Source organism: Larus michahellis, chromosome 3 (assembly GCF_964199755.1).
Source record: "Larus michahellis chromosome 3, bLarMic1.1, whole genome shotgun sequence".
Lineage (NCBI taxonomy): Eukaryota > Metazoa > Chordata > Aves > Charadriiformes > Laridae > Larus > Larus michahellis.
Genome location: NC_133898.1, coordinates 13285651 through 13312646, shown reverse-complemented (window position 1 = coordinate 13312646; position 26996 = coordinate 13285651). Strand labels below are relative to the sequence as shown.

At 48.5% G+C, this 26996-nt stretch overlaps 2 protein-coding genes across 3 annotated transcripts; one reads left to right on the top strand and one right to left on the bottom strand.

Annotated features, from left to right (window-relative positions):
• The first annotated feature begins 30 nt into the window (after window positions 1–30).
• LOC141740276 (GDNF-inducible zinc finger protein 1-like) lies at window positions 31–14448 on the top strand. Of its 2 annotated transcripts, none has more exons than XM_074578673.1 (7): window positions 31–284; window positions 3539–4905; window positions 6866–6960; window positions 7971–8138; window positions 9384–9541; window positions 10089–10317; window positions 14022–14448. In XM_074578673.1, exons 2-7 carry the CDS (start codon window positions 3560–3562, stop codon window positions 14171–14173), a joined length of 2148 nt encoding a protein of 715 aa, XP_074434774.1. In that variant the 5' UTR covers window positions 31–284; window positions 3539–3559; the 3' UTR covers window positions 14174–14448. The 2 variants fall into 2 exon arrangements, with proteins under 2 accessions (XP_074434774.1, XP_074434773.1); XM_074578672.1 differs by lacking the exon at window positions 14022–14448 and adding an exon at window positions 10943–13926 and having other exon boundaries at window positions 182–284.
• On the bottom strand, window positions 14431–26874 carry LOC141740277 (beta-soluble NSF attachment protein). Its single transcript, XM_074578674.1, has 11 exons — window positions 26544–26874; window positions 23721–23800; window positions 22957–23073; window positions 21754–21800; window positions 21554–21631; window positions 19998–20053; window positions 19487–19571; window positions 18646–18750; window positions 18311–18379; window positions 17867–17917; window positions 14431–17325 (listed from the first exon to the last, which is right to left on the bottom strand). The coding sequence occupies exons 1-11, from the start codon at window positions 26639–26641 to the stop codon at window positions 17221–17223; spliced, it is 891 nt and encodes a 296-aa protein (XP_074434775.1). The 5' UTR covers window positions 26642–26874; the 3' UTR covers window positions 14431–17220.
• Window positions 26875–26996: the final 122 nt, after the last annotated feature.

Genomic DNA, 26996 nt, shown 5'->3' with positions numbered 1-26996 from the left:
AACTGGGTAAGAATAAGAACGCGGATGGTTCCCCGCCGCGTCCGGAGGATCCCCGCCGCGGCCGGATCCGCTGCGCCGCGTTGCGTAGCAACACCGGTCGCTTCGTCGGGCGTCACTTCCTGCGCGCTGCGGCCGCGCCTGCGCCGTTCTCTGCCACCGGCCGTTGTCAGGGCGGGGGGGCGGGGCTAGGCTCGACAGCGCTTCCGGCCGCCGCCCGGAGGCCGTGGGGTGAGGAGCGGCGCGGCAGGGCCCGGCCCGGCCCGCTCCGCCGGCGGGGCTGCGCGGTGAGTGCGGGGGCGACCCTTTCTCCTAGGCGGAACCGCCGTGGTGCCTCTGTCCCCCGGCGGCCTCGGCCAGGGGGAGGTGTGCGTGTGGGCTGCAGCCCGTCCCCAGGCCCCTCGTCTTCGGGCCGCTGTGGCGAGCAGGGGAGGCCGAGGAAGAAGCCTGTCGAGGATTGAGGAGGAGGAGGGTGACTGGCCTTGCTCGTGTGGCAGTGTCCCATCCTCCTTCCTCGCAGGAGTGTCCGGGCCTGGGCCGGGGTCAGCGCTCATCTCTGGGTGCCCCTGTGCTCTCAACAGGCGCCGCCGGGTCTTGCTGGGGTGCTCTCGCCTGTCATCTCAAACTCGGGCTGGCTGTGGGCTGCGGCGTGCTGTCTTTTGGTTCACAGGTTTAACTTCCGCCTCAGCCCTGCGGACTGTGCCGGTTGTTGCGGTGCTATTATGGTAGCTTTAGTCCTAAATGAAGCAGGTTGGTGCTAGCAGTAACGTCTCTTATTAGGCCATGTGTAATTGTTGGTGCAGAAGAACAGACAAGCTGGTGGGTTCACAATCTGTTAAATTTAGCTGGCGCTTTTTATCTCTTTCAGCTAGTTCTGCCTCTGGAAGGGGATGCGTTCATGGTACAATGGCTGACGGTATGCAAGAGTTGGTTTTATTTGAATCTCAGTTCTACAGGCTAGTCCTAGTGGGCAGGTTCAGTTTGCAGATTTTTCAGGCCTTGTCTTTATTAAGATGAATATATCATACTTGTGTTGAAGATGTTGTGCAACCCAGCACTCAGCAGCTCAGTGTACTTGCCTTCACAATGAAAAGCCTTCACAACTCACCACATTTTACCATACATGTAGGATTATTGCTCTTCCTCTGAACAAATTCCAAATCAGTAGAAGGCTAGTGATGAGAGTGAGCGATGCGTTTTCACAGTGGCTTTTGATTCTGCAAACACTGTGGTGGGAAGAACAGGAGGTTTACGTTTTGCAGCCTTAAGAAAAAAGGAATTGGCACAATGTGTCTGTTAACACACGCATCTGTGGTCAGCTCCTGAAATGAGCAGCTGAGTACGGTTATGAGCTCATTCACCCCGCTGGGAGAAGTTTGTGGTTTGGGTTCTTGTTTCGTGCCGGGGATTGCTGTTGTCTACATGTGACCACAGCTTTTGCTGTGTTCTCAAATGGAAAATAGGTGGATAGTTGTGAAATAACGTACGTAGTTAAAAAAATAATGACATTGGGAGAAAAAAGTCGCATTTTTATATCACTGATTACTTCAGATAAAGCATTCAGCGAGTCTTTGCTGAATTCGTCCTCAAATACTTGGAGTGCCAGTGTGTCATGAAGAAAAGTCAGAGAGTGACTGTGGAGAAAAGGAAGCTATGTTTAAACATCATCTTTTGTGCTTATTTATGAGTTGGCCTTTCAGTCAGGGGTCGAATCATGTTATTCTCATTCATATAAAATTTCTATCAAAACTAAAGTGTAGCATTGGGGCTTGCTTATAAGAGTGGACAGTGTTTTGAGGTGCTTGTTGAGCGCTGAGCTGGCACAGGCGATTCTTTGTCCCCTTACTGGGCCTTTCATTTTAGATGCGGTAAGCGTAACTTGGTAACAGTGTTTTTTCAGGTATTTAGTAGAATAACGTTAATGGAACTATTTAAATCTTAATATTAAAAGTTTGCTGAGCTGAAGATGCACGGATTAGGAAATAGGAAATGTTTGGAGCTGAGGATAATCTTTTTCTGTAGCATCTAAGGTAGATGCTTGGGTGCCCATGGTTGATCGTGTTCCCTGTTGTCCCACTTGCTTATTGCGTGAGGTTGGGGAAACAATTCTGCTTCCCTCTGGTCTCATCTGCCTTATTTGTAAACTCCTTAGGGTAGGGGCTCCCTGTGGCTTTTTACCTGGTCTAGCATCAAGTCCATGAAGGATTCATTTTTACACGGCTACTAATAGCCTCCATGAAACTGTGTTTTGTAGTTTTCCATTTTACAGTTTCTTAGAAATATTTTACCAAAACTGTTTTAACAGAAAATTGTATTGGGATGTGAGTCTTAACTTTTGGTTTGTTGCAATGAGTGTGGACTAAAATTGGAGTTTATATCTCTATGTGAGGAGAAAGAGTATCTTGTTTTGATGCTATGAATATTATTCTCGTGTCTCTCATGCTTAATATGGCTTCCTTACTGTTAAGTTAATAAAAATTCTATTCCATTCATATGCTGTATTTTTGATTTATCTTTCTGAGCAAGATTTCTAATGTGCTGTGTAAAAAAGGCTGCAAGTCTACTGTACCTGAGCAAGTACAGAGAAAAACAAACCTTAGCTAGCTTTTATTGTGGAAATAAATTCTTCAGATTCAAAATACATACATACATAGTTGCTTGGAAGACAGTAAAACTCAATAGATTGCAAGGGAGGGTGTTGCTCAGAGCATCCTCAAAGTTCATAGAAACGGTGTTTGTTCTGGGATGAAACTTTTTTTTTTTTTTTTAAATCAGTTCTTTTGAGAACCTTGGAGCAGCTTAAAACATTGCTGGGAAACACAGCATAACCTAATCGGTCGTGGAAATAGTGAAGCCATTTGTAAGGCTGCAAATGGGCATTCCAAATTTAGAGGCTGTAAGTCCATTTTGAGTGATGAATTTTTTGCAAAAGAAGACACTTTGAGGAAGCCTTATGATTTCTTAGGTTTACAGTTTAAGAATATGATTATGCAGTCTCCTGTACATTGGTCAATTAAGCATTTGGAATGTTATCCGAGTCTTGTTTAAAAGTCTTATCTCGAAAGCCTGTTTAAGGAAGTGTTTATTTAGGATTGCAGTTAACTTTTACTTAATCTTACCTTTCTCATATTGCCTGATTAGGAGGGAGAATAATTTCTTAATTCCACATGCCTTAATGAGAACATTTCTTTTGATCTTTCTCTGTTTGCTTTGTCCCTATTACAGTTTCTAATAATCTCTAGTGTTTCAGGTAAGATTACAGTTGCGACTTAAACTCAAATTAATTTAAGAGAAATCTCTGTGTATGACTGGCGGCATGGTTTTAGATATGGCCCCTTAGGGTGACACTTTTGGAAATCTGCACTTCTAGCCAGACTTTTCACAGTGCTCCTTTGAAAGTCTGATCACTTAAGCTCAAGCATCTTAATGCTTAAATCTGAAGTGAAGCACTCTAGACATTCTGGATTTGACTTTTGGCCGCTGAAATCTTTGAGTTCTGTTAGCTTCCGTGCAAATAGTTAACGTGCTGTGTTGTTAACAGCTTTTTGCAGTGAGAAGAAAGATGGAAAGTAATGCAGTTTTACTGGAATCCAAGTCCTCTCCTATCAACCTTCTGAATGAAATGCATCAGCTGCGTCTCCTGGGCCACCTCTGCGACGTGACTGTCAGTGTGGAGTATCAAGGTGTTAGGGCAGAGTTTGTTGCTCACAAGGCTGTATTGGCAGCAACAAGCAAATTTTTCAAGGAGGTTTTCCTTAATGAGAAGGGCATGGATGGCCCAAGGACCAACGTGTTCTTGAATGAGGTCCAGGTTGCTGATTTTGCGTCATTTCTTGAGTTTGTCTACACTGCTAAGGTAGAAGTGGAAGAAGACAGAGTGCAGCGCATGCTAGAAATAGCCGAAAAGCTGAAGTGCTTGGACCTCTCGGAAACCTGCTTTCAGTTAAAGAAGCAGATGCTTGAATCAGTGCTGTTGGAGTTGCAAAACTTCTCTGAATCCCAGAACTCCGAGGAAGAGAGCTCTACCCAGCCAAGCATTTTGCTTGAGTCCAATGCAGCTGCTGTGGCAGAGGCTGACCAGGCAGACTGTCCTCTGGATCCTCCAGATTCCCCAGCAGACAGGCCCAGCAATAGGGTGTCTCCTGAGATGCCGGCTACCAAACCAAAAGAGAAAATGGACAAAAAGAAGGAAATGATGAAGCCTCCTTATACCAAAATCAGAAGGGCAAGTGGGAGACTGGCTGGAAGGAAAGTATTTGTGGAAATCCCAAAGAAGAAATACACGAGGCGGCTGAGAGAGCAGCAGAAGAATGAAGAGGTTGCTGTTGAAGAAAACAGATATCCTCAAGACCAGGATATGTGTGATATGGAGAGGGAGGAGGAGCAAGCAGAGAATGACATCAAACCGGAAAGCGAAGAATGCGATGGCAACTTTGAATCAGAAGAAAACCTGAAAAAATCCGAAGAGGATAAAAAGAAACGAGGCAGTAACTTCAAGTGCAGCACATGCGAGAAGGAATTCCTGTATGAGAAAAGTTTTCTCAAGCACATAAAGCACAGCCATGGCATTGCAGCCGAAATCGTTTATCGGTGTGAAACCTGCAGTCAGACCTTTGCCAACCGGTGCAACCTAAAAAGCCATCAGCGCCATGTCCACAGCAGCGAGCGCCACTTCCCTTGTGAGCTCTGCGGTAAGAAGTTCAAGAGGAAGAAGGACGTCAAGAGGCACATTCTCCAGGTTCATGAGGGTGGTGGGGAGCGTCATCAGTGCCAACAGTGTGGAAAGGGGTTGAGCTCCAAAACTGCCTTGAGGCTCCATGAAAGGACGCATACAGGCGACAAGCCTTATGGGTGCACAGAGTGTGAGGCTAAATTTTCTCAGCCTTCTGCACTTAAAACACACATGAGGTATGAACAGACTTAAGTGGCCTTGTTAGATTCTGGGGGGAGATGCAGAATCGCCTGGAACACACCTTGAGCCTTCAAGTGAAGTGGGGATGTAAAACATGGCTGACTGGAAAGGGTCCATATTTCCTTTTTTCATAGCTTTTTGGGGTTTTCCTGCTTTTCAGGTTAAGGGAGTTGCTATAATTTTCTTTAAGCCAAAGTACAGGTGCGTGGGACAAAACCTGCTGCTGCTGAAGCGCTCAGTTAACTTTTCTCAAGGGAGTAGACCCAGTAAGAGTCAATGGGACATTTCGCGTGAGAAAAGCAACTCCCATGCTGAATTATTTCGAGGATTGGGGCTAATTTGATGCCTCTTTGTAGTCAATAGAATAATGTTATGCAATAAGTATGAAAATATTCTAAAAAGATTAGAATAATTATTAGAATAATTTCAATTTAATACAATGGCCATGTATTAAATAGAAGAACACCAGATTTGGGTGCTAAGCGTAGAAAACAACTGATATGTGACTAGAAGCAGGCTGACACATCACTGGAGGTGAGTGAAGCACGGAAGGCACCCACGCAGAGCTGATGAAATCAGTTGTAGCACTTATATTGTGGTGAGACTCAAAGGTGGAGGTGCAGACATGTGATCTTGAAAGTTCACACAGGAGTCGTTTTTTATCAAGGTAAAAATACTAGCTAGTAAGGGCTTTAGCCTGCTTTTATCAGTCTAAAAAGCAGTCATCTGCAACCAAAGTTCAGATTATAGCCAGCAGGTAAGCGTGGAGAGGGAGGTATAAAAGAAATATCCTGAAGAACTAATACTTGGATCCAAAAAGAGAATGCAGGTAGTGTCAGTGTATGCCTAGGTGGCATTTCCTGCAAGGCAGAAGGGTTTGTTAACCACTGCTTTCTTTTACTGCCCCGTTTGAAGTCAGTGGGTTTATTCCCAGTGGTAAAAAGCGCATTGGGAAGCAAACTTCTTCAGGAGTGCTGCTATGATGTTACTGCTGATGCATCTGTACGGCATCTCTCTTTCATCATGTGTCCTTTCCTAACCGCAAGTACTTGCTTTGTGCTGTTTAAAAATTATTTTTTGGCATAAGTAGAGTTTCTTCTCCATTTTGTATCTCTATGACTATTCAGTAAGCTTGTTGAGTGCTGGAAACTCAATGCTGTCCTAACTTGTGTATTGTGACAGTCTGTGGTGAGAATTTCTCATCTCTTTTATATATATTTTTACAGCTGTGCTTCTCCTGTTGGTGTATTGCCATGAAAACTGGCCTGTGTTGGCTGTGTTCCTGTAGCACTATTTAAAAGAGCCCTGATGTGTGCATGGGCTGAAAATTTAAGCTAGAGGAAACTGGAATACTGGTACAGGCGACAATTCTGTATATTGCCCTTCATGTACGCACAGCCTTCCCCAGGAGGTCACACTGAAGGCTTGAGGTGACATCAAGAAAACTGACTGTATAAAAGTGGCGTCTTTTCATTCTGTTTCGTGGGTGCCACTCGTTACAGAGTAGTCAGTGACTCTGCTTGGTGGCCCTGCAAGAGCAGCGTGCCAGGGAACGTGTCACTCATAGTCTGTGTGGAGTATTTTATTGGTAGCGTCAGCAATATAAAGTATACCTGCTTTGCTTCAGATCCCAAGATGGTTACATTTTTCTTTCAGTCTGTCTATCTGGATACAAGTTTTCTAAACTTTACTCGGTTTTTAACTTTAAAATTTTTGTTTTACCCTAAAGAAATTTCTGGATCTGGGCCTTTATCATGCAGCACAGGCACGATCAATAAAAGCAGCACTGCAGAAACCATAATGCAGAATTTGGCCCAGCTGAAGGTGTTTTTAAAAGACACTAAGTCTTGTGCAGGCGTACAGTCAGAGAGCAGCCGCAAAGTGAAGGTGACTTGCATTGTGCTGTAAAGGAAAAGAGGCATACCTCGGTGCTTTAATGTTTCTTTCTCATTTCAGAATCCATACTGGTGAAAAACCTTTTGTCTGTGATGAATGTGGTGCCAGGTTCACTCAGAATCACATGCTTATATATCACAAACGATGTCACACAGGTAAGGCTTTCTTTTGCAACATACTACGTATAGGAGGAGGCCTGCTGTGAAACCAGGAGATGTTAGTTTTATTCAGAAAGTGCTTTTTTGTTGTTGCTTTTTATATAAAATCAGATATTCTCATCTCTAGGTACAGTTTTACTGGGAAAGGTTCCTGTAGGTGGATAGGCAGACAGTGGAGAGAGTAAAAGGAGCTGATGAAAGAGAAAAAAAAGAGTTCCCATCTGGCTGGGATCCAAGACTTTGGATAGTCTTCAATATCCTAAGATCTGTCATCAATAAAATGTGTAGTTAAATTCTTAAGAGAAGAATGATTTCTCCGTAAGTCTGGAACAGTTAGCCCAAGGAATATAAAACAGCTGTCTTGGCTTATCCTGATCTGCAAAGAAATCTTTTTAAAAGCACATGCCCTTCTCCCAGGTATCTTTTGGGGTATAAATTGGTGTTTTGAATTGACCCTTTGTACCACCTGTGAGTTGTGTGTGGTACTTTTGCATCTCTTAATTGACCTGTCTTAAAACGCTCTGCCTCCTGCTGGTAGCCTGTAACTAAATGTGGATAGCAGAAAACATTAAATTACAATGAAATATAATTCCAAGAGTGTTTTTCAAGACGCGTATAACCAAAATTGGCTGCTTATGGGTGGAAGCCTTTCATCAGAGGCATGCGGCATTGTGTTTGTGATGGGAATAAACCAGAACACTCCAAAGATGCTGAGAAGAATGCTAGCTGCACATCTCCCTGGGCTTTTCATGTGCTACGTAAAGCTATCAGTGTACTGTTGGATAGGCGTGGTTGCCCTTGCGCTTGGAGGATTTTGTGCAGATTTCTCGCAGGAAAGCTCTGTGCCTTGTGCAGAGATCACTGCTGTCGCTTGGCCTGTTCAGATCCTTTTGTGAGGCTGGCACATGTTTCATTTGCATCTAATAGCATTCCGTTTTTGCGTGTGACGTTTAATAGCATTCTCAAACATGATGTTGGTTTAATTCTCCTTTTCACTCTTGCCGTAGGGGAAAGGCCTTTTATGTGTGAAACGTGCGGGAAGAGCTTTGCCTCTAAGGAGTACTTGAAACACCATAACAGAATCCATACTGGATCCAAACCGTTCAAATGCGAAGTTTGCTTCAGAACGTTCGCACAGAGGAACTCGCTCTACCAGCATATAAAAGTTCACACAGGTAGGAAGGAGGTGCTCTTTTTGTGTGAAACAAACCGCCACAATTTTTCCGAAGGTTCCTTCCGAGCCTTACCATTCTATGATTCTGTGATTTAAAGATGTAGGCCTCACAGTTGCATATTCGGACAAGGAATTTTTCAACTAGGATTTCCCATTACTGTAATTCCTGCCCTGCGAGCGCATTTGAATTCTTGAGAGAGTGTTCTCTTTCATCCTCTTCCCTTCTCCTAGTACTCCCTGTGCTTCTCACTGAGTTACGTCAATTCTCTGAAATACTTCCAAGAGCTATGCAGATATTGTTAATAATGCTGCTGCGTTAGTAAGACGATTATTAGTGACCAAAGAACTATGTCCATTTTAACTCTGAGGAATGCACTGCAGAGAGCTGATGTCGTTCTTGTCCGCTTGCCCAGCATTCACGAAGTCCACATTATTCAGCAAAAGCAGTAGGTTGCAAATACTCACGTTACTTTCGTCATGTAATAAATGGCTTGCTTACCCAGGGCCACCCCGTAGGAAGTGTCCTTGCCAGGGCCACCCCGTAGGAAGTGTCCTTGCCAATGTTCTCAGTGTTAATGAAATTCTTGTTCTGTTGCCATGCCTTCCTCTTTCTTTACTTCCTGTATCTGTATGTCTAGTGTGTAGCAGGGGGAGCAGGGCACATCAGCATGGCAGTGCTGATGTTAATAGGTTTTTTTCCTGTTCTGGAATGTCATCTCTTTTTGTGACTCCACTTGCGTCTGTTATAAAGTTTTTTGGTATCCCGTTTTCTGCCTTAGCACAGGAAGGAGTAAACATGTGGCTGTTTCAAAAAGTGCTTAATAGAGTGACTGTAGCAAGACAGTTTGTGATGTATTTGGAGGTAGCCTAGTGGGTACGAGCAGCTCTGGTATTCATGCTCACAGAAAGTACCGTGTAAATAAGAGAGCTTGTATTCTGGGACAGGACTTCAGTTGCTAATGGAAAATACATGTCAAAAATGGGGAGGCTTCAGAAGTCGCACAGATTTATGCAGGCTGTGGGTCTAGCTCTTATTGTGTAAGTATCTGCTTACTTCAGATATGTCAAAATTTACCCAACTGTGAGAATTCTGAAAACATCTTGGTTTGGTTTGTTTGTTTTTTTTTCTGAAGATGCTTGTGCATGCCTTGTTGTTTCCTGAAGTACAGGGGTTACTTGAATTCCCCAGTGAGTAACGCATGTAATGCAACTACATCACCCCTTTAATGCTGTGCTCTGCTTTGAGGTGAACGACCCTATTGCTGTGACCAGTGTGGTAAGCAGTTCACGCAGCTGAACGCGCTGCAGCGGCACCATCGAATACACACCGGGGAGAAGCCGTTCATGTGCAACGCCTGTGGGCGAACTTTCACCGACAAGTCCACCCTCCGACGGCACACTTCGGTAAGAACCTGTCATCCCACTACCTTGTAGCCCTCGAGCCTTATTCCGTGGCCACATACTGAGCTGTCAACTTCGTCAGGCCTGGAGGGGACTTCTGCCCAGTTTTTGTTGGGTTTAGCACATCGCCCGCCCTCTGACATGGCATTACAATACTCAAATGGTTTGCGTTTAGTCTTGAGTCTGCAGTGAAGCCATTCTTAATCCATTGTGGCACAGCCCATACAGGTCGTGTCTGAGGCCTGTTCAGTCACAGATTTGTTCTGTGACCTCTGAGCGTGTTCCCCGTGCAACTCGCAGGTGACAGGAGAATTCACTTTCTGGGCCAGGCTCTCTGCTGGACTGGTTAGATGCTTTATGAAAACAGGAAGCTCACCAGGGACACAGATTAGTGCATGGCTGTATACTTGACCTAGTTTTGGAATAGCTATGTGAGATGAAAAGAGAGACCTTTTCTACCAGCAGCAGGTACGGAGCTGGATCCAAGCTTTTGCCTCCCGGACAGTCATCATGTGTTCAACCTTCTGGTTTTGGGTGGGGTTTTTTTCAGATACATGATAAAAACACACCCTGGAAGTCCTTCCTTGTCATTGTTGAAGGAGCATCTAAGAACGACGAAGGTCACAAAACAGAGCTCCCTGATGAAGAATATGATGTCTCACCTAAAATACCAGAGAAGCTGCTGTCTTTCTCTGAAAATGGCCACTATCAAAACTTGACTGCTGTCCCGGGGAGTGTGACTGCACTGCATGACAACGGTTCTGCCACGGGAACAGACTGTAAGTCAGATGGGACTCCGGGACCCCAGGAAGCCCTTATAGCTACCACTTTAAGTGAGCTGACAGTGCTGCACACACAGACAGACTCTATTCAGCCACAGCTTCACGCTTTGGTGAATATGGAATAATTGGGTATTTACAAGTCCGGCTTAAGCTGCACCCTTTGTATAGTTATTTGACTTTGCCAATAACCTGCTGAGGGAATTAGGAGAAGCTATAACAAGGAAGCAGGGCTAGATATTAAAGACGTGCACTGGATTTCCAGAATTTCCTCGAAAAATTCGTATCCACCTCCAATGTGTACAGCTCCATCTCCTGATGGTAGGGCAGAGTAACACCACAACAGGGTGGTAGAGGAGGCAGAAGTCCTAGTAAGTTTATTCCCTGCGAATAAAAGGGTGTAGTTCAGCCTGTTTGCTCTGGCTGGCCTGCAGTGAAAGTAAGTACCTACATTCAGATAGGTTATAAAGAAGGTGCGAGTTTGATTTGCAGTTGATTTGGTGACACACTGTACAATCAAGAGAAATGATGTTGTGTTTCTCGGCCTAGTAGCTTAGTGAAACTAATTGCGTTTTCCCTAGTGGAAATTCATACACTAAAAAAATATTACTAACTTGCTTTTCAGGAAATGTTGGTTTCTCTCTGCTTTTGCCAAAGATCCAAGCAGTGAGCCACCTCGCTCCTTGGGAATATAAGTGGGAGCAAGCTTTGGAAAGATCAGGAGTTTCATTCCAGGAGTTTTCACGGAATTTTTCAGAGTTGGAAGGGACCTCTAGAGATCATCTAGTCCAACTCCCCTGCTAGAGCAGGATTGCCCAGACCACATTACTCGGGACTGCATCCAGGCGGGTCTTGAAAGTCTCCAGAGAAGGGGACTCCACAACCTCCCTGGGCAGCCTGTTCCAGTGCTCTGTCACCCTCACCGTAAAGAAGTTTTTTCTGATATTTGATTGGAACTTCCTGTGTTCCAGCTTGTGCCTGTTACCCTCGTCCTGTTACTGGGAACCACTGAAAAGAGTCTGGCTCCATCCTCCTTTAGATACTTGTAAACATTAATAAGGTCCCCCCTCAGCCTTCTCCAGGCTAAAGAGTCCCAGCTCTCTCAGCCTTTCCTCATGAGGGAGATGCTCCAGTCCCTCAATCATCTTTGTGTCCCTACGCTGGACTCTCTCCAGTAGTCCCCTGTCTCTCTTGAACTGGGGAGCCCAGACACTGGAGGATGACCTCCCTCGGCCTGCTGGCCACAGTCTTCCCTATGCAGCCCAGAATTCCGTTGGCCTTCTTGGCAACAAGGGCACATTGCTGGCTCACAGATAATTTACTGTCTACCGAGACCCCCAGATCCTTTTCTTCAGAGCTGCTTTCTGGCAGGTCCACCCCTAACCTCTACTGGTGCCTGACATTCTTCCTTCCCAGGTGCAGGACCCTACACTTGTCCTTGCTGAACCTCATTTGGTTCTTCTCTGCCCAGCTCTCCAGCCTGTCCAGGTCACGCTGGATGGCAGCACGGCCCTCTGGGGTGTCAGCCACCCCCCCCAGTTTGGTATCATCAGCGAACTTGCTGAGCATACACTCTGTCCCCTCGTCCAGGTCACCGATGAATACGTTAAACAATACTGGTCCAAGTATTGACCCCTGGGGGACACCACTGGTTACAGGCCTCCAACTCGACCCTGCTCCATTAATCACAACCCTCTGAGTCCTGTTGCGAAAGGGGCAAGATTCTCTAGTTGCAAAAGGGGCAAGTAGGAGCCGAGAGCTCTATCCGTACAGGTGGTGGTGTTATTTTTTACATTTCAGCAAAACCTGGTGCAGTTTGACACTCGTATTCAGTCTTCATCTTCTAGCTGCTCCAGCTTAACGTAGAGCTTGGCAATTAAGAGACCAAAACCTCTCTTGGACAAATGTCTATGAAAAGTAGTACTTCAGCTATGCTGGAAAAGCTAGCGTAGAAAGACAGCTTATTGCCATTTTCCTGTTAACTTCTATCTATCTATCTAAGCTGTTTTCTGCTGGTCCATGTAGGTCAGCGATGCTCTTTTCTCCACCGTAACTCAAACACCGCTGTTGCTCCGAACTGCGCGCTTACTTTTAAATTAAATAATACTCTGGTGGGAAAAGTTAATTACTGCTTTGCTGTCAAGTTGCTCCAGCTAATTCCACCAGTAGCGCGAGAGTCTCTGCAGGTAAATTCAGTTACAAACAGGAGGCAGTCAGTCATTATGGCTAATGGCATAAAAAGATGCGAATAAGTGAAAAATGTACTGGACTATTCAAGGGATTTAGGCCTTTAGGTGAATATTTTGTAAGACTGTGTTGGAATCTGCATGGCAGTTTTAGGCTGGTGTCTGTTTAACTTTCCTCAGTGAGGTGTTAAGTGGCAGGCCTTAAGAACACAAGTGATGAATAAACTTACAGTTCAAAGGTTTTTTTCCGATTAGCATCTGCTGCTAAATTTTGGGGGAATAACCCTGGCAATGCGCTTTTTTTTTGTTTGCTTTAAATAAGGAAATGTGACAAAGTGAGCAGAGGGACTAAGGGGCCCAAGTATGACTTGCTGTTCAGCCCACGCTCCAAAACTGCAACTTCGCACATCCCAGCACCACCAGTCGCTATGAGAATCACGCCTCTGGTTGGGCTTTTCTTACCAAGACGGACAGAGCTTTCCTTCATCTCTCCTGCCCTTCCCCAGGGAGTACATCCCCTCCTCATTCTCTCCCCTCACATCTAGTTGCTGGGAAAGCTGTTGCACAGGGACGCCTGCATTTCTGTCCGGGGGAAGCATTTTCTGTGTTTCCTGAAGCTCTGGCACCTTTGCTAACAGGGAAGCTGAGCTGGAAGGAGAAAGTTACTTTGGTTGCCTTCAGATTAACCTCACTGGAGCACTTGGGAGGGTTTGGCCTATTTTCCCTGTGCAGGGAAGGAACCTTTGAAATAGCTGGCACTGAGGAAGAAACACCTGACCGGGGTGACTTGTGGTTTTGGGGGCAGCTGTGAATCAACAGCAACTTGCTGGTAATGGTTAACTCTTCAAACTCAGGACCAGATTCACAGTGCCACTCCGTAAAAACCTGGAGCTCTTCTGATGAATTCTTCTGGTTTGCTTTTCTGTTTCTCTTTATTTTACTATTAATGTAGTATTTCAACAGAAACTTTCTCAGCTGAAGCTGTGAGAAAAACTTTCTGAAAGATTGCATTAGCGTAAAGGTAAGCACAATCAAGCCTTGTCAAGGCCCGTTCTAAGGCTTAGTGGTTGGCAAAGCAATAAAGATACCCAAACTGTGGCACAGAGCTATTTTTGAACCTTAAAGGGATGTCCGACGTGTTACCGTGGAATCATAACTTAATCTATAGAAAGGGAATTTTTTTTTTTAAAAGAGAACATTTCCAAGACATTATATTTGAAATATTTATTCACGCACGACGTTCCTGTTGAAGCTCAGTATTCCCAATGACCAATGTAAAGAGTTTGTAGATATATTTAAAGTCTAAGCATTAGTACCTGTAGCCAGGGAAAACTTTTGTACTCCATGAATGTACGGAAGTGAGTTACTCGTATGAACTGTTCTTATTAAAATATTGAAGTCTTAAGACTGACCCTTCCAGTGACTTGGTTATCGTAATCAAATGTTGTTTCTGTACCCTCCGCGTACTGCTGTGAATGCACAAAGACTGGGTTAAGTCCTAACTCATCTCTGCCGCAGGCCTGGAGCTTCTTCCTCAGACCCTGCAAGAGATGCCCTGCTGCCCCAGAGTGACAATCCAGCACTCCGACAGCCTGGGCTACGCCTCATCTTTCCACGAGTTGGGAACGGTTTCTTTAGCTAGGCACGAAGAAACGCTCCTCAAAAACTAGGGAGTGTGACACTTCAGGACATTCCCGTGTCCTACAGGTGATCCAGCGTACAACAAGCAGTGAAGCGGCGTGGCAGTCACTGTGAAATGCTCAGCTGGTGCTTTCCTGTGTGAGTATTCACCTCAACAGGTCACTGGAGCGACTGAAAGGCAGCACTGTGCATGCCGCCTTTTATCATCACACCCTGCGGCTTTACGTCAGGCGCTAGCTTTTTGCCTGCCTTTTTGCCTTTCCCGGGAAAGAACACTTATCACGACTTAACATTCATGATTTTCACTTTATTAATGTACGGATTCACACAAAACATTATATTCTTGCTAAGGCCATTTCATTAATAAGTTTTCATAGTACAGAGTTGTGTACTGGGGGGGGCGGGAAATACAGCGGAGTGGCAGATGATTGTCATTTCAAAACGGTCACAATTTACCACTGATACACTGGAGGACATGCTGTAGCCTACTTGGAAAGAATTAACATTTGTATTTTAATGATATTAATCCAGAGCGTAGTAACAGACCACACAACCCCATGGGTACGGTCTTCTGGTCCACCAGCTCCATATGCATCTTATCACAACTGTGCATAATACCGACAACTGGAAAAGTGAACAAAAAAAAGGCATAAAATGCTCGCCTCGGTTCTGTGTGACACTAGGAAAAGTAAACCTCACAGGCCTGTGTTTCCCCTGCCCGAGGCTCAAAGGCGTTGGCTATAAATCAAGACAAAAACTCGCAATACGATGGGTCTTTGCTCACTAACGAAACAGGTGAGTTAAAATCTGTTCCAACCCCATCCTTTTAGCACAGTTCGGCAGCAGTTACATCTTTGGGCCCTCTCGTCCAAACGGAGAGCACGCCTGCAGCTAATCCAGCTTTGGCAATCAGATTACCTACCTGCCGCGCTAGCTGCTTCCCAGACCCGGTATTTTCTCTGCCTAGTGGAGGTGGCACAAGCACGTGAAGGACGCTGGTACGGGAACAGGACACCCTCAGAAAGCGTCAGCTGGTCCTTGTGCCTGATGAGCTGAGGTGCGCACCCATCCCTCAGAGCCTCTCGGGTGGACCCAGGCCAGGACCACAACCTAAATGGAATTTAAAGCATCTCTTTGCCAGGTTTGTGGAAAGACGTATGCGATACGTGGTGGTCTAAGGTAAAGCGATGGGTTTGTTGTGGACAGAGGTTGATCGTGAGCAGTAGCTTTAAAAACACATCCGAGAAGTGAAGAAACTGAAGTCGCCTGGAAGAACAAGCAACGTCCATCCAGGCTTTTTTAATGCGCTCGCCTTGCCAGTTCTGCACAGCTTTTCTTTCAAGTTACAAGGCAGAGACTAGTCTATGGAAAATAAGTGACCAGTCCGAGCAGTTAGAGGAGAAAAAAAAAAAATAAGTTGGCATGGAGCAGGAGCCTATTTTGCTTTTCTTTTTCATAAGCCAGTGGTAGAGCTAAAGTACCACTTTAACGGAACTAAACCCCTTACACCAATAAGCCAAGCCGTGTTTGCCGTTTGCCTCAACTATCTCGATTTAAAGCAAACTGAAGAGAAGCGCAAAAGCCGGCGTTTTGGTTGCCAGAGACAATCGTTTCACCACGAGAAACGAGGGCCCGAGCCCATGCTGGGCAGCAGTGCCCACCCAAGCTGCCTGCCGGGGGCTACTGCGCTATTCCTGCGCTGGCTATGGAAAAAAGGACCCGCTTAAACAGCGGTCATGCCAAATAAAGCAATTACTTTAATTAATTTTCCGTTCTTTACGTGTCAGTAGCGCAGCTGAAAATCGCTTCGTTAACAGAGAAATACTGACAACTGGCAAATTGCATAGGATTCCCCAGTCCTTCTTAATGTATAGACGTGGACTAGCAGGTAGGTGGCTTAATCGCCTCCGGTTAAACAGAGCATTGCACGGAAGAGCCCTGGGGGCAGACGTTTTAAAACACATTTCTAAAATTACCACAGGAGGTTTTTAAACGTGTCTACGCCTTTTCAAAGCAAGCGCCATTCATCTGTCACCCAGACGACTAAAACAAGGTTTCTGTACAACATCAAGGCTCGGGCGATGCCTTCGTACGTCACAAGAACGAGGCGGCGTTGCCAACAGCGGAGAGGGCAGAAACTAAGGGGTACCGCCCGGCACGCACAGAAGACCTCCAGAAGAGACGGCAGCAGGAATTCGCGTAAATGAAAAGTTAGAAAAATAGATTATTACTCGGGTCACGTCATCTTGAGGGGTAGGAGGGATGGGATGCACCACAAAATAAAGTTAAGTGGAAAAATAGATCCAAGAAAATATAGAAGAACCTTACATTTTATATTTAAGATCTGAAATACAAAATACACCATTAACTGTGTCTACTAGCGACGACTTTGGGGGGCTGACGCCAATCTAAGCGGTCCTATCCCCTAACGCGTGATGCTTTCAGCACTAGGTCGTGAAGTATTCTGTATCTACACGTGCGCACGTGTAGCTGCGTAGGATGTATGCACACACATGCGCGCTGTCTATGAGAGTCACAAAGCCTTTCACTAGCACCATTGGAAAAGCTCAACCCTTTTTTCAAAAAAAAAAAAACAAAACAAAAAAAAACCCAACAAACCAACAAGGTCCAAGCGCATCTGACAGAGGTCCATTTAGAAACAGAAAATGGTAACAACACAGCAACAGCTCAGAAGCAATTATTTGTCCTGCACTGGCACGGACAAAATATTCACATGCTGGAATCAATGGTACTGAGCCTTAAGACACAACAGCGGGGAAAAAATAGTGGCGGCCAGTGCGGACTTTAGGTTCACAGCTAACAAAACCAAGAAAGGGCTTCTGCCAGAAGGGCTTCTTTCGCCTCCGAAAGATCTGCCAGTGATACCCAGAGCATCGCCTCTCATCTACCCACGTTGTCACGACAAAGAGCAGGATACTAAAGAAACAACACAAGTCATTGGATTTGTAAGCAACAGAATCAAGCTAGGTATTTTATCACGTATCCCACAGTGGTCCTTGGCTGTTAACACAAGAACAGATTGCTTAGGCTGCATGCCACAAATACCACGAATGATTCACTTCAGGTCCCCGTCTCCTTCTCCTTGGATCGACTTTTTGATGCGAAGCAACATGGTTGTAAGCCACTGATCCAACCGCGATATCGAATCGAATTCTTTAACCTATTAGGAAAAAAAAAAAAAAACGGTTCGAGATATTAGGAAGCAAATGAGACTGCTGCAAAAGAAGCGTTCTGCAGCACTTGAAGTACCGTCTTTTAAAATTTCCGGTCTTCCCAGAAGAAAAAGAAGTAAAATAGAATAAAAACGTTATCTATCCAAAAATCACACAGAGTGCTTTAAGCGCACTGTTAAAACACAGAAGGGAGCTGGAGCAAAACCAGGCAGGACCTTTACTTGACTCTCAATGATAAACTAATCATTTTAAAGTATTGAGTTTGGGACTCGCTAGAGCACGGGCTGGAAGCAACTCTGCTAAACGCCCCTCTCTCCTGCGGGTCGTTTCACGGCAGGACGGTTCAGCCGTGAAGCACCCGGTGTTTCGCCCCAGCAGACTCAGCGGCAGCACGTGGAGCGCGGGCAACCAGTTACCCAGCATTTAACAGCATGCGCACCCCAAAAAGATTAAAAAAAAAAAAAAAAAAAAAAAAGAGGAACAACCAGCCATCCGTGAGCATGCCTTAGCGAATTTGTGACTACTTACTGCCTCGGTGTACGCCTCGCAGTTTTGCTCCTCATGGGCTTCCAGCAGTTTCTAGGAAAACACCATGAAAAATTTGAAAAGAACCTGTTATCGCATGTTCCTGATGCGCGGGCATCTCGTCCCTCCCCAGGAGAGAGGGGACCTCTGCAGCCACACAGCGGGGCACCCACGTGTCCAGCAGCGGCACCTTTGACAACCTAGTCAAACCACCCGCCATGAACACAGAAATAGGTTTGGGTTTTTTTTTTTAAGTTAGCCAGAATAATCATCGTTCTGCCGCTGCTACTTCCATAGGTGCGGTACAAACCCACCACAAAGTGAAGCTTGATGCCCTCTAAAACATTTGGCTAAATGACCGCATCTACAGCGAGGGGAAAAAGCACAAAGGAAGGGGCAGTACGCGTTTTCAAGCACGATTATTATTTTAATACTGGCGTTACTCACTTTCAATAGCTTGCACTCCCGGGAATCTGTGAACGCTGGGAACATTTCTTCGTATTTCTCAAGCGCAAGCTGAAAGAGAGAAGGTAACCCTTACATTTCATTTCACGCCAAACTGCTTGGCTTTTTATTTCAGTTTTTGCCTTCGAGTCCTAAAACCGCACAGAGAGCTTAGGAAAGTATTCACAGTGAATCCAATTCGACGCTCTGGCACCTCTAGCTTCAGTCCATGCAGCCGCCGGACAAATCCCTGCGCACGCAAGAACGGGTCTCAGATGGCAAAAGGCTGACGAAGAGGGATGCAGAAAGTTTGGGATAACCGCCCTGAGCCCACTGACCTTTGCGTTCAGCTCATCCACGATGAAGTGGCACAGAGCGGCTTTGAAGAAATACTCTTTCGCGCTATACTTCAGCAAAGGATTATCCATCGTGTTTGTTCCGACCTAGGCATAAAAAGCTATCATTAGAATCGGGCAAGAAAACCACATCATTAAGAACGGAATTAAAAACAGGACAGCTGATTAAAATGACACACAGCGCCACAATGCAAATAAAGACCACACGGAAAAAAAAAAAAAAAAGCCGGCGTCCGTACAAAAAGCTTTTGGGAAGCCAGGCAGATTTTAAAGGAATCGCAGGTGAGGTCAGAAACCCGCAGGCAGCTGCGAGAGCGCATCCACCCAGCCCGTCCTCCCGGGGAGCCACCGCACCCGTCTGGGGTACCACGCTGGTCCCTCACTGCGTTCTGTCTGACGCAGGAAAGGGAAAGCGAGTTGACTCGGTGAAAACCCGCTCCAATATTCACCCTCCGGAAGCAGAAAAGCGGAACTGCAAGTATTCCCAGGTAAACACCTGGTACAAAAGGCAGAGCGATCGAGTTCACAAAACTGGGAGGAAACTTCCCCCCAAACACATTTGTGAATACGATCAAAAGCGTAATTATACATTTCCTTCCCCCTGCTTTCCCCAGCCTTTATCTAGAAACCAGAGAATTCAGGGGGAAAATCGCCTTTAGTAAGTTAAAGCAACTCTTGAAAGCGAAGGAGGAAACCATGCCTCGTCATCAGCCCCAAAATAAATGAGAGTAGGAGCTTCTCGGCCAGGGCAATTTTGGGAGACCGACACACTGACCCACTTTCAAGAAATTTTCGCCCCATCGGACGAAGCACGTGTCCTCACCTGCTCGTAGATTTCTATCGCCTTCTGGTACTGCTCCAGCTGCGCGGCGTAAGCAGCCACCTTCAGCAGACACTTGTTGGCTGAGCTACAATCAATTACCAGCGTTAAAATAAGTAATTGCGTCCCGGGGAAACACAAACCCATGCCCTGGTACCTCCAAGCCCTACCTGTACTGCTTAGCGTATATAAAAGTGGGACCCAGAAGCTGCAAATTAAGGGAATTTGCTTTCCAACAGCCAAAATGAAAACACGCGGAAAGGCGTGAAGCTCTTCAACTCAGCACAGAGTGTTCAATTGCTCCGTGCTTTGTCTGCACCCCAAACGGGCATCCCCAACCAGACCAGCCTGCACGCAGGACGAGAACCTTAAACAGAAACCTATCGAAGTAGGACTTGGGCATCCCACCAAAGGACATTTGAGAAGAAGCCGGCAGGTGAAATGTGGGACACCTAGAACAAATCCCCGTCTCTGGACCTTCCCTGTTGGGGACTCTTTTACAAAGACCACTTGCCTGTTAGACTCCTCTCCTTTGTAATAGTCTGCGGCCTGCTCGTAGTGTGCGATCGCCTAGGGACAGAAACATTGCGCTTTCAGTGCCACTTTTGAAGTACAATTTTTGGTCAGAGCAGCGTACAGCGACCGCCTTCACAGCAGCTTTTCCATTCCACCCACACAGGGAGCAGGGCCGCAGCGCACTGTGGGGTTTCCGACGGAGCGAGGAGCTGCCCTTGGAAATTTTGACCGTGAACTTAAGTGGCCCAAACTCCAGTGCAGCTTTAACACAGGTGACGCTAATTTTGAGGTAATGACGACGAATGCTTATAATCGCGGTGCGACAAGGCTTCTGCCAGGTTACCCACAATGGAATAACGGCATAACGGAACAGCCCTGGCATAGCAGCGCTTGATTTACGTGGGGCTGCAAGCGGAGAGGCAACACTGAAGTCGTTAACAGAGATAGATGGGATCCGATGAAGTGGAGCTGAGGAAGTAAATGATTGTCTAGAAAAATAATATCTAGGAACCATACGGTTTTGTTCTGCAAACTTCAAGCAGAAGAGTTGCAGCCAGTTGAGCTGCTGCAGGATTCCTGCTCGGGGCCCTTGGTTATGGGAACGAGAGAGGGCCAGCGCTCAAGCGTGAACCAGAAGTAACAGCGGCTTCCTTTGGGCGCCTCAGAAAATAGCTATAAAACTGCCCCATAACTTCCCAAAGTGCTTTTCAGATGGGAAAAACCACCACTTCAGTCGAGAACGTTTCTCACCTGGGCGTTTTGCCAGCCCTGCCATGCTGCTGCTCAGCAGAGCGGCACACCAAAGAGTTGGGGCTGCCCCGTGAGACACCCGCGCTGGGAAAAATCATTGGTCACCCCGTTAACGCTAACTTCAAGTTACGGGTGACTTGCACCTACGTAAAGAACTGGAGTGCTGTGTCCAGCACTGGAGCCCTCAGCACAAGAAGGACATGGACCTGTTGGAGCGGGTCCAGAGGAGGGCCACGAAGATGATGCGAGGGCTGGAGCACCTCTGCTACGAGGACAGGCTGAGAGAGTTGGGGTTGTTCAGCCTGGAGAAGAAAAGGCTCCAGGGAGACCTTGTAGTGGTCTTCAAGTACCTGAGGGGGGCTACAAGAAAGCTGGGGAGGGGCTGTTTGCAAGGGCATGTAGCGATAGGACGAGGGGCAATGGCTTTAAACTAGAGCAGGGCAGGTTTAGATTAGACATTCGGAAGAAGTTCTTTACAGTGAGGGTGGTGAGGCACTGGAACAGGTTGCCCAGAAAGGTGGTGGAGGCCCCATCCCTGGAGACATTCAAGGCCAGGCTTGATGAGGCTCTGAGCAACCTGATCTAGTTAAAGATGTCCCTGCTTACTGCAGGGGGGTTGGATTAGATGACCTTCAAAGGTCCCTTCCAACCCAACACGTTCTGTGAGTCTAGAGAAGCCTGGTGCTGGATGGGAGATGGGTTTTATCGGCCGCGCTGAGCTCAGCGCTGCTCTGGCCAGGGAAGGGAATGCAGTCACCGCTGCAGCACCTGCAAAGCAGTACCGGCAGCGCCCGGCATCCTCACCTTTTCAATGTCTACCAGCTCGGCCTCGTAGATCTCCGCAATGGTGATGTGGTGCTTGGCAGCAATAGTGAATCGTCCCTAGAGAAGGCAGAGGTTGCAGGTGAGATGGGGGCTCCCCCTCCGCCCAGCACACACAGCATTTACCGAGCTGCATCTCTTACAAGCACATCGGTCCACAAGCTGCCAGTGCAGCTTCTTACCATGTCGGTGTAGATATCGATAGCTGCATTTAAGCAGTTGATGGCCTCTGCAGCATGAGTGTTCAGGAAAAACAACAAAGTCAGCCAGCACGTCAGACTTCCCAGCCCAAGATCTTCCCCTCCCCCTCCAAAAATCAGATCCTGGTAACATTTCTCTTCATCAGATCGCAAACCAGCTTCTTCAATAAACACCCGCCTGCACGTGTATGTGTGTACGTACCTCTGGAACAACCCAACGTGGCATTTTCAACCCCTAAGACCTACAGATGTCGCATCCCCCGCATTTTTTGCACCTGCACGTCTAATTCTGATTTGCCCACCCCAAACAACCCGCACCCCACCGCCAGCCCTGCCGATTCACCCGGGCAAAAACTCTGGCACTGAAAGGTAACAGTCAAAAATTAGGACGGGCAAAATATAAATGACTCATACCCCAAGTTTGTCGGGCTGCATCCTCAGAGCAAAATTCAAAATACCGATCTCATAAACACGCAGAGACTGACATTTTTCTAGGAAATCTGAGGGTCTGACAATTATAAAACTGTTACCTGCCCTGAGATAGTGCCCTCAGCCCCCCGGCACCAGAAAGCACGGTCAAGACTGGCGGGTTGGTTGGCGTGCTTCCAAACGCCCAGCTAGGGTAATGGGAATCAGAGGCCTTCCACACAACCGCAACCCTGCTCTTTACGACCAGGTTTAAAGAATCCAGACCCTTTATCCTCATCCCATCGAAAGTCAGCCTGTTTTCTTCCCTGGGAGGATGCTGGAGCTGAGGGCAGGGATCCCACTGCGATCCAGACCTGAGACCTGCCTTAAGTACTCCTTCAGAAGTGAGTACGTCTCCAAAAGTCAAGCTAAAGCAGGACGGAAGCTGCCTAGGGGCAGCGCTGCACAACCAACGCGCTGCAGCCTACCAAAGCTCAGCGAAGGCTTTGGTACAGCCAAAGCACCGGAGACCGCCTCGAGATAACACCCCTGTGCATGCCAGTCCACGCAGCAGACCAAGATGATGCTGACTATCTTGCATCATCTGAAGGACTGCTTTGGCGCAGCAGAAGTGCAGGAGGTATCATGGCTTTCGAAGAGCATGCAGTGAGGATCCACAGCCCCGCGGAGCTGGCAACTACCGAAAGCCTCAGCACGCCACCTCCTCCGCTGCTAGGCAGCTTTGCAAGAAACGATCCCAGCTTTCGCTCCCCTTACCTTGAGGGTCCGCTTTTTTGTAGGCATTCCCAGCGTCCACGAAGCTGGTGGCCGAGTCGTGTTTGCTCTGCAGCTGCATGTGCAGCTTGGCCGCCTGACAAAACGCGTTTCCTGCAGCTGGAAGAGAAGTGCACGCTGACCCCATGTACCCCTCCAACCTAGCAATGAGCGGGATCGATGCAAAACAGCAAAGCTGTCGTTCCCAGGACCCAGAGAGGTCGAGAGATGCAACAACCCCAAACTGCGTCCAGGAGCTGCTCATCTGCCGGCGGTTGAGCCCGTCCCCACAGGGCGCAGTGGACCTGCAGGCTCATCCTTGGCAGCGCGTGTTCATCCTCACTGGGTGCGCCCTGCATCTACTGCATCAGCAAGGGGGATCCCTTGGCTCGCGAAATCCATCCGATTTGATGTCCCACCCCGAGGTATTTCCTTGCTGATGAGCAAACCCAGGCCAGCACCCCTTCAGCAGGCTTCCCTGCAGAATTACGAGCTTTCGTTTTAAAACGGTCGACTGCACCCAGGCTAATTTAACATCAGGAACACGCAGGGCACCCTCCTTTGCCCACTCTCCCAATACTTAAATCGTCGCAGGGCCAGGCAAAGCAGAGGAATTGCATCACCACAGGGACCATCCCCATGGAAACAGCCTGGGATGGAAAACTCCGCTGTGGTAATTCGCAGAGGAAGATGCTCGGGCGCTCGTGGGTCACCCCGGCATCAGCCACCCTCCGCCCAGCCCCTTCAACAGCGGGGGCTGTACTCACCGCTCCAGTTTTTGGCGATCTTGAACATGTTGGCAGCCCTGGTGTACATTTCGCAGGCTTCCTCCACCCTGGTGTTGCCCCTGAAATGCAGCGAGAGAGCCCCTGACACCACGCTGGTACGAAACGCTGCCCCTGAAATGGGAGCTGAAAGCTGAACTAGAGCTTGGGGTGTTGCACGGCCCCTCTGGGCTTGATGAGGCCGATCTCCCTCATTTTAAAATGCAGGGTGAGCATCACGCTGCCTGGGGAGGGGACATCTGGATTTGGGGGACCGGCACCCCCCCCCCCACAACTCTCACCAGAGCCTCTCCGGAGGGGTACCAGCTCATTACCAACACACTGTGGAGGTGGGGAAAAATTTGGTTAGTGCCTAACAGAATCCCCCCCCAAGCCCCCCCGGCAAACAGGGAGCAGGTGGAGGAGGCAGGCGTCGAATAACTGAGGCCTGGCTAGAAGGGGGAGGCAGAGTTTTTCATTGCGTAAAGCAGGGAGAGGAAAGCAAGCAAAACCCACTCCTGAAACGGCAGCTTCGGGTTTTGGCAAGTTCCTGAAGAGTTTGGAGAGCCTGAGGCAAGCCCCCATCCGCTCTTTGACTTGAGTCCCTCCTTTTTGGGTGGGAGCAGACGGCTCCTAAAAGTCTCACGAGACGCTCAGCAAAAATACCCGCAAAAAACCAAACTCCAGTAGGCGACAAACTACTGCATCGTTTAGCGAACATAAAGCGAAAACGAAGAGACGCCAGGCAACTTGCTGCTTGTGTAACACGCACACAGGTGCACACTCGTCAGGTCCCAAGAAATAAACCTCAGAGACCAAGCCCCGACTCGCCGGTGGGTTTTCACCTCTACGTCTCCTGGTACGGAAGACAAAGCAAGAGAACAGCTCAACCCAAGTCTTAACTGATGGGGTTTAGTAGCATAACTCAGCTCCCCAAACCAGATGATTAACGATTAACTTATTTTGAGAGAGGAGTTAAATATTTTAGCTAATTAAACGCAGATTTCTTCAGGGACTTATTGCTACAAGCTCATTACTGCCCTCCGTAGCACACAGTCCTGCTGGCCCCGGAAAGGGCTGGAGCACAGGAGGTGACGACGTTTATTATCGCCTTTTTTTTTTCTTCCCCCCCCCACCCTTCCTTCTTCTGGCAGCTGACCACATTTCATTTCTAAGCACAGGCGGTTTTTTTTTTTTTTTTGGACTGCTCGTTCTTGCTCTTGAAAGCTGCCTTTTGCGTGAACTAAAGCCAAAGGAGGCAGCGCGAGGTAACGCTACACCCTGCCAGGCGTCGAAAACCAGGTGGTTTTCAGCCTTTTTAATCTCAATTAAAAAATAGAGAAAGAAAAAAAAAAAAAAGCACTTGTGTGCAAGCTAATGGAGCTCTTCAGGAAAAAGCCCGGCTGTCGATAACGCTTTTGGCTGGGCACTCAGCGGCCTGGGCACCCCCTTTCACCAGGAGGATGCCGAGAGCAAAGTCACCCACCATTCCATTTTAAAAGCGATTTTTCTTGCATCTATTTTTAGCCCAAGAAAATGAGAAATTTGCCTCTCGAAATCTCTGCCGGTTCACTCCAAGGATTTTCAGCAATTTTGCCGGCCGGATTACGCCCCTGGAGCACGCCCTTCCCGATTAATCTGCCAGAGGCTGGGCAGGAATTTATTTTTAAAACTTCTGCTTTTAGGGCCGCAGTCACTAGATTTTTCCAGGCTGTTGTTTAGAAACATCAAGGCCTCCATGGGAGCATCACTCCATAAATGCTCTTTCCTTAAAAATAAAAATAAGAAAAAAAAAAAAAGCGCCGAGATTTAAGTGACTGAAACTGCTAGTTTTCCAAAACCCTTCTGGGGACGGCTCTCGTACCCCCAGGAATATCTACTTTTAAAAAAAGAAAAAAAAAAAAGACCTACTATAAAGGAAGCTTTACCGTTTTCTAGGGGTATTGCCCCTTCGAGCAAGCCCATCCCCTCCGGAGGGTCTCTGTGCAGAGAGCCAAAGGCTCGGTCCCATGAGGGGACCGTGTCTCCGCTGGGCAGAAAATCATCTGTAAGACCCCGAGCTTGGCCCAACCACCCCCCCGGAGCTGCAAAAAAAGCCTCAAGGAGGATGTGGGGGGGGCTTCAAGCCTTGCCCTGGCACCGCTCGCAGCAGCCCGAGCAGAGCCCGTGGGGGAGGATGCTCCCCGGGATAAGGGGAGAGGCCAGCCCTTGCCAGGGCGAACCCCGGTGATGCCGCGGCCCCAAGAGGATTACCAGCGGTGAGTCCGCACCGGGATAAATCCGGGATGAGCGCAGCTGCCATGAAGCCGGACCTGGGGATGCCCCCCCCCAACACACACACACACAGCAGGTTGAATGCAGGGAGGGGGGCACAGGCAGGCGCCCCGAGCTGCAGAGGCCGAGCGGGCTCATCACACCGCTGTGCCCGTGCGAGCTGCAGGGGAGGCAGCACCCAGGGGGGGCTGCTGGAGCGCCACCGGCCGCGCTCACCGCTGCTACCCTCCGGGGGGGGGGGGGGCTGTGTTTCCCTCCACCCCACCCGCCCCCCTCAATACCCTGACACAGCCCACCCGCTGCGGAGGCCAAGGGAGACCCTCACCTACGCCGGGGGCGGAGCCAGGCGGCGGGGACGGGAGCTGCGGGCTCTCACGCACAGGGCTCGGCTCCCTCCCGCATCCCCCCGGCCCCTTCCGCGCCCCACGGCGAGCCCCGCATTTTGCGCGCCGTGCTCCCCACACGCCCCCGCTTTTGCAACCCCTCCCTCCGCGCGCACCCCGCTTTGTAATCCGGGCGTCCCCCGCGGCGGCTCCCTCCCGCCCCGCTCACCCGAAGAGCCCCCGCAGGAAGGAGTGAGAGCCCTTCACCCGCTTCTCGGCCTCCGCCATCAGCTGCACGGCCTCCCGCTCCTTGCCCGTGTTGTCCATCGCGGCAGGGCCTCCTCCTTTTTCTTCCTCCTCCCTCCCTCCCTCCTCCTCCGCTGCACCGGCGGCCGCGGGCACGGGGAGGGCGGCGGCGGCGGCGGGCGCGTGCACGGGGGCGGGGCGTGTGGCATCACGCGGGGCGCGGGAGGCACGTGGCAGCCCGCGCGTGGCGCATCGCGCCCTGCGGGCCGCGAGATCGCGGGGTGGCGGTTGCGCGATGCGTAACGCGTGCGCGGCGCGTGCCGCGGGGCGCGTGCCGCCCGTCACGCGGCGCGCGCTGCACGACGCCGCGGGGCGCCAGGCGGGATGGCGGCGGGAGGCGGGGAGCGCATCCGCCGCCGCAGCGCGGGGATTAAGG

What these genes read in the sequence shown, in the direction of transcription:
- LOC141740276 (XM_074578673.1), top strand. Translation starts at nt 3,560, where the DNA reads ATGGAAAGTAATGCAGTTTTACTGGAATCCAAGTCCTCTCCTATCAAC. An exon ending in GCACTTAAAACACACATGAG is followed by an intron (nt 4,906 to 6,865) that starts GTATGAACAGAC and finishes TTCTCATTTCAG; the next exon opens with AATCCATACTGGTGAAAAAC. An exon ending in TCACAAACGATGTCACACAG is followed by an intron (nt 6,961 to 7,970) that starts GTAAGGCTTTCT and finishes CTCTTGCCGTAG; the next exon opens with GGGAAAGGCCTTTTATGTGT.
- LOC141740277 (XM_074578674.1), bottom strand. Translation starts at nt 26,641, where the DNA reads ATGGACAACACGGGCAAGGAGCGGGAGGCCGTGCAGCTGATGGCGGAG. An exon ending in CAAAAAAGCGGACCCTCAAG is followed by an intron (nt 21,801 to 22,956) that starts GTAAGGGGAGCG and finishes CTCATGCTGCAG; the next exon opens with AGGCCATCAACTGCTTAAAT. An exon ending in CGATAGAAATCTACGAGCAG is followed by an intron (nt 18,751 to 19,486) that starts GTGAGGACACGT and finishes TTTTATGCCTAG; the next exon opens with GTCGGAACAAACACGATGGA.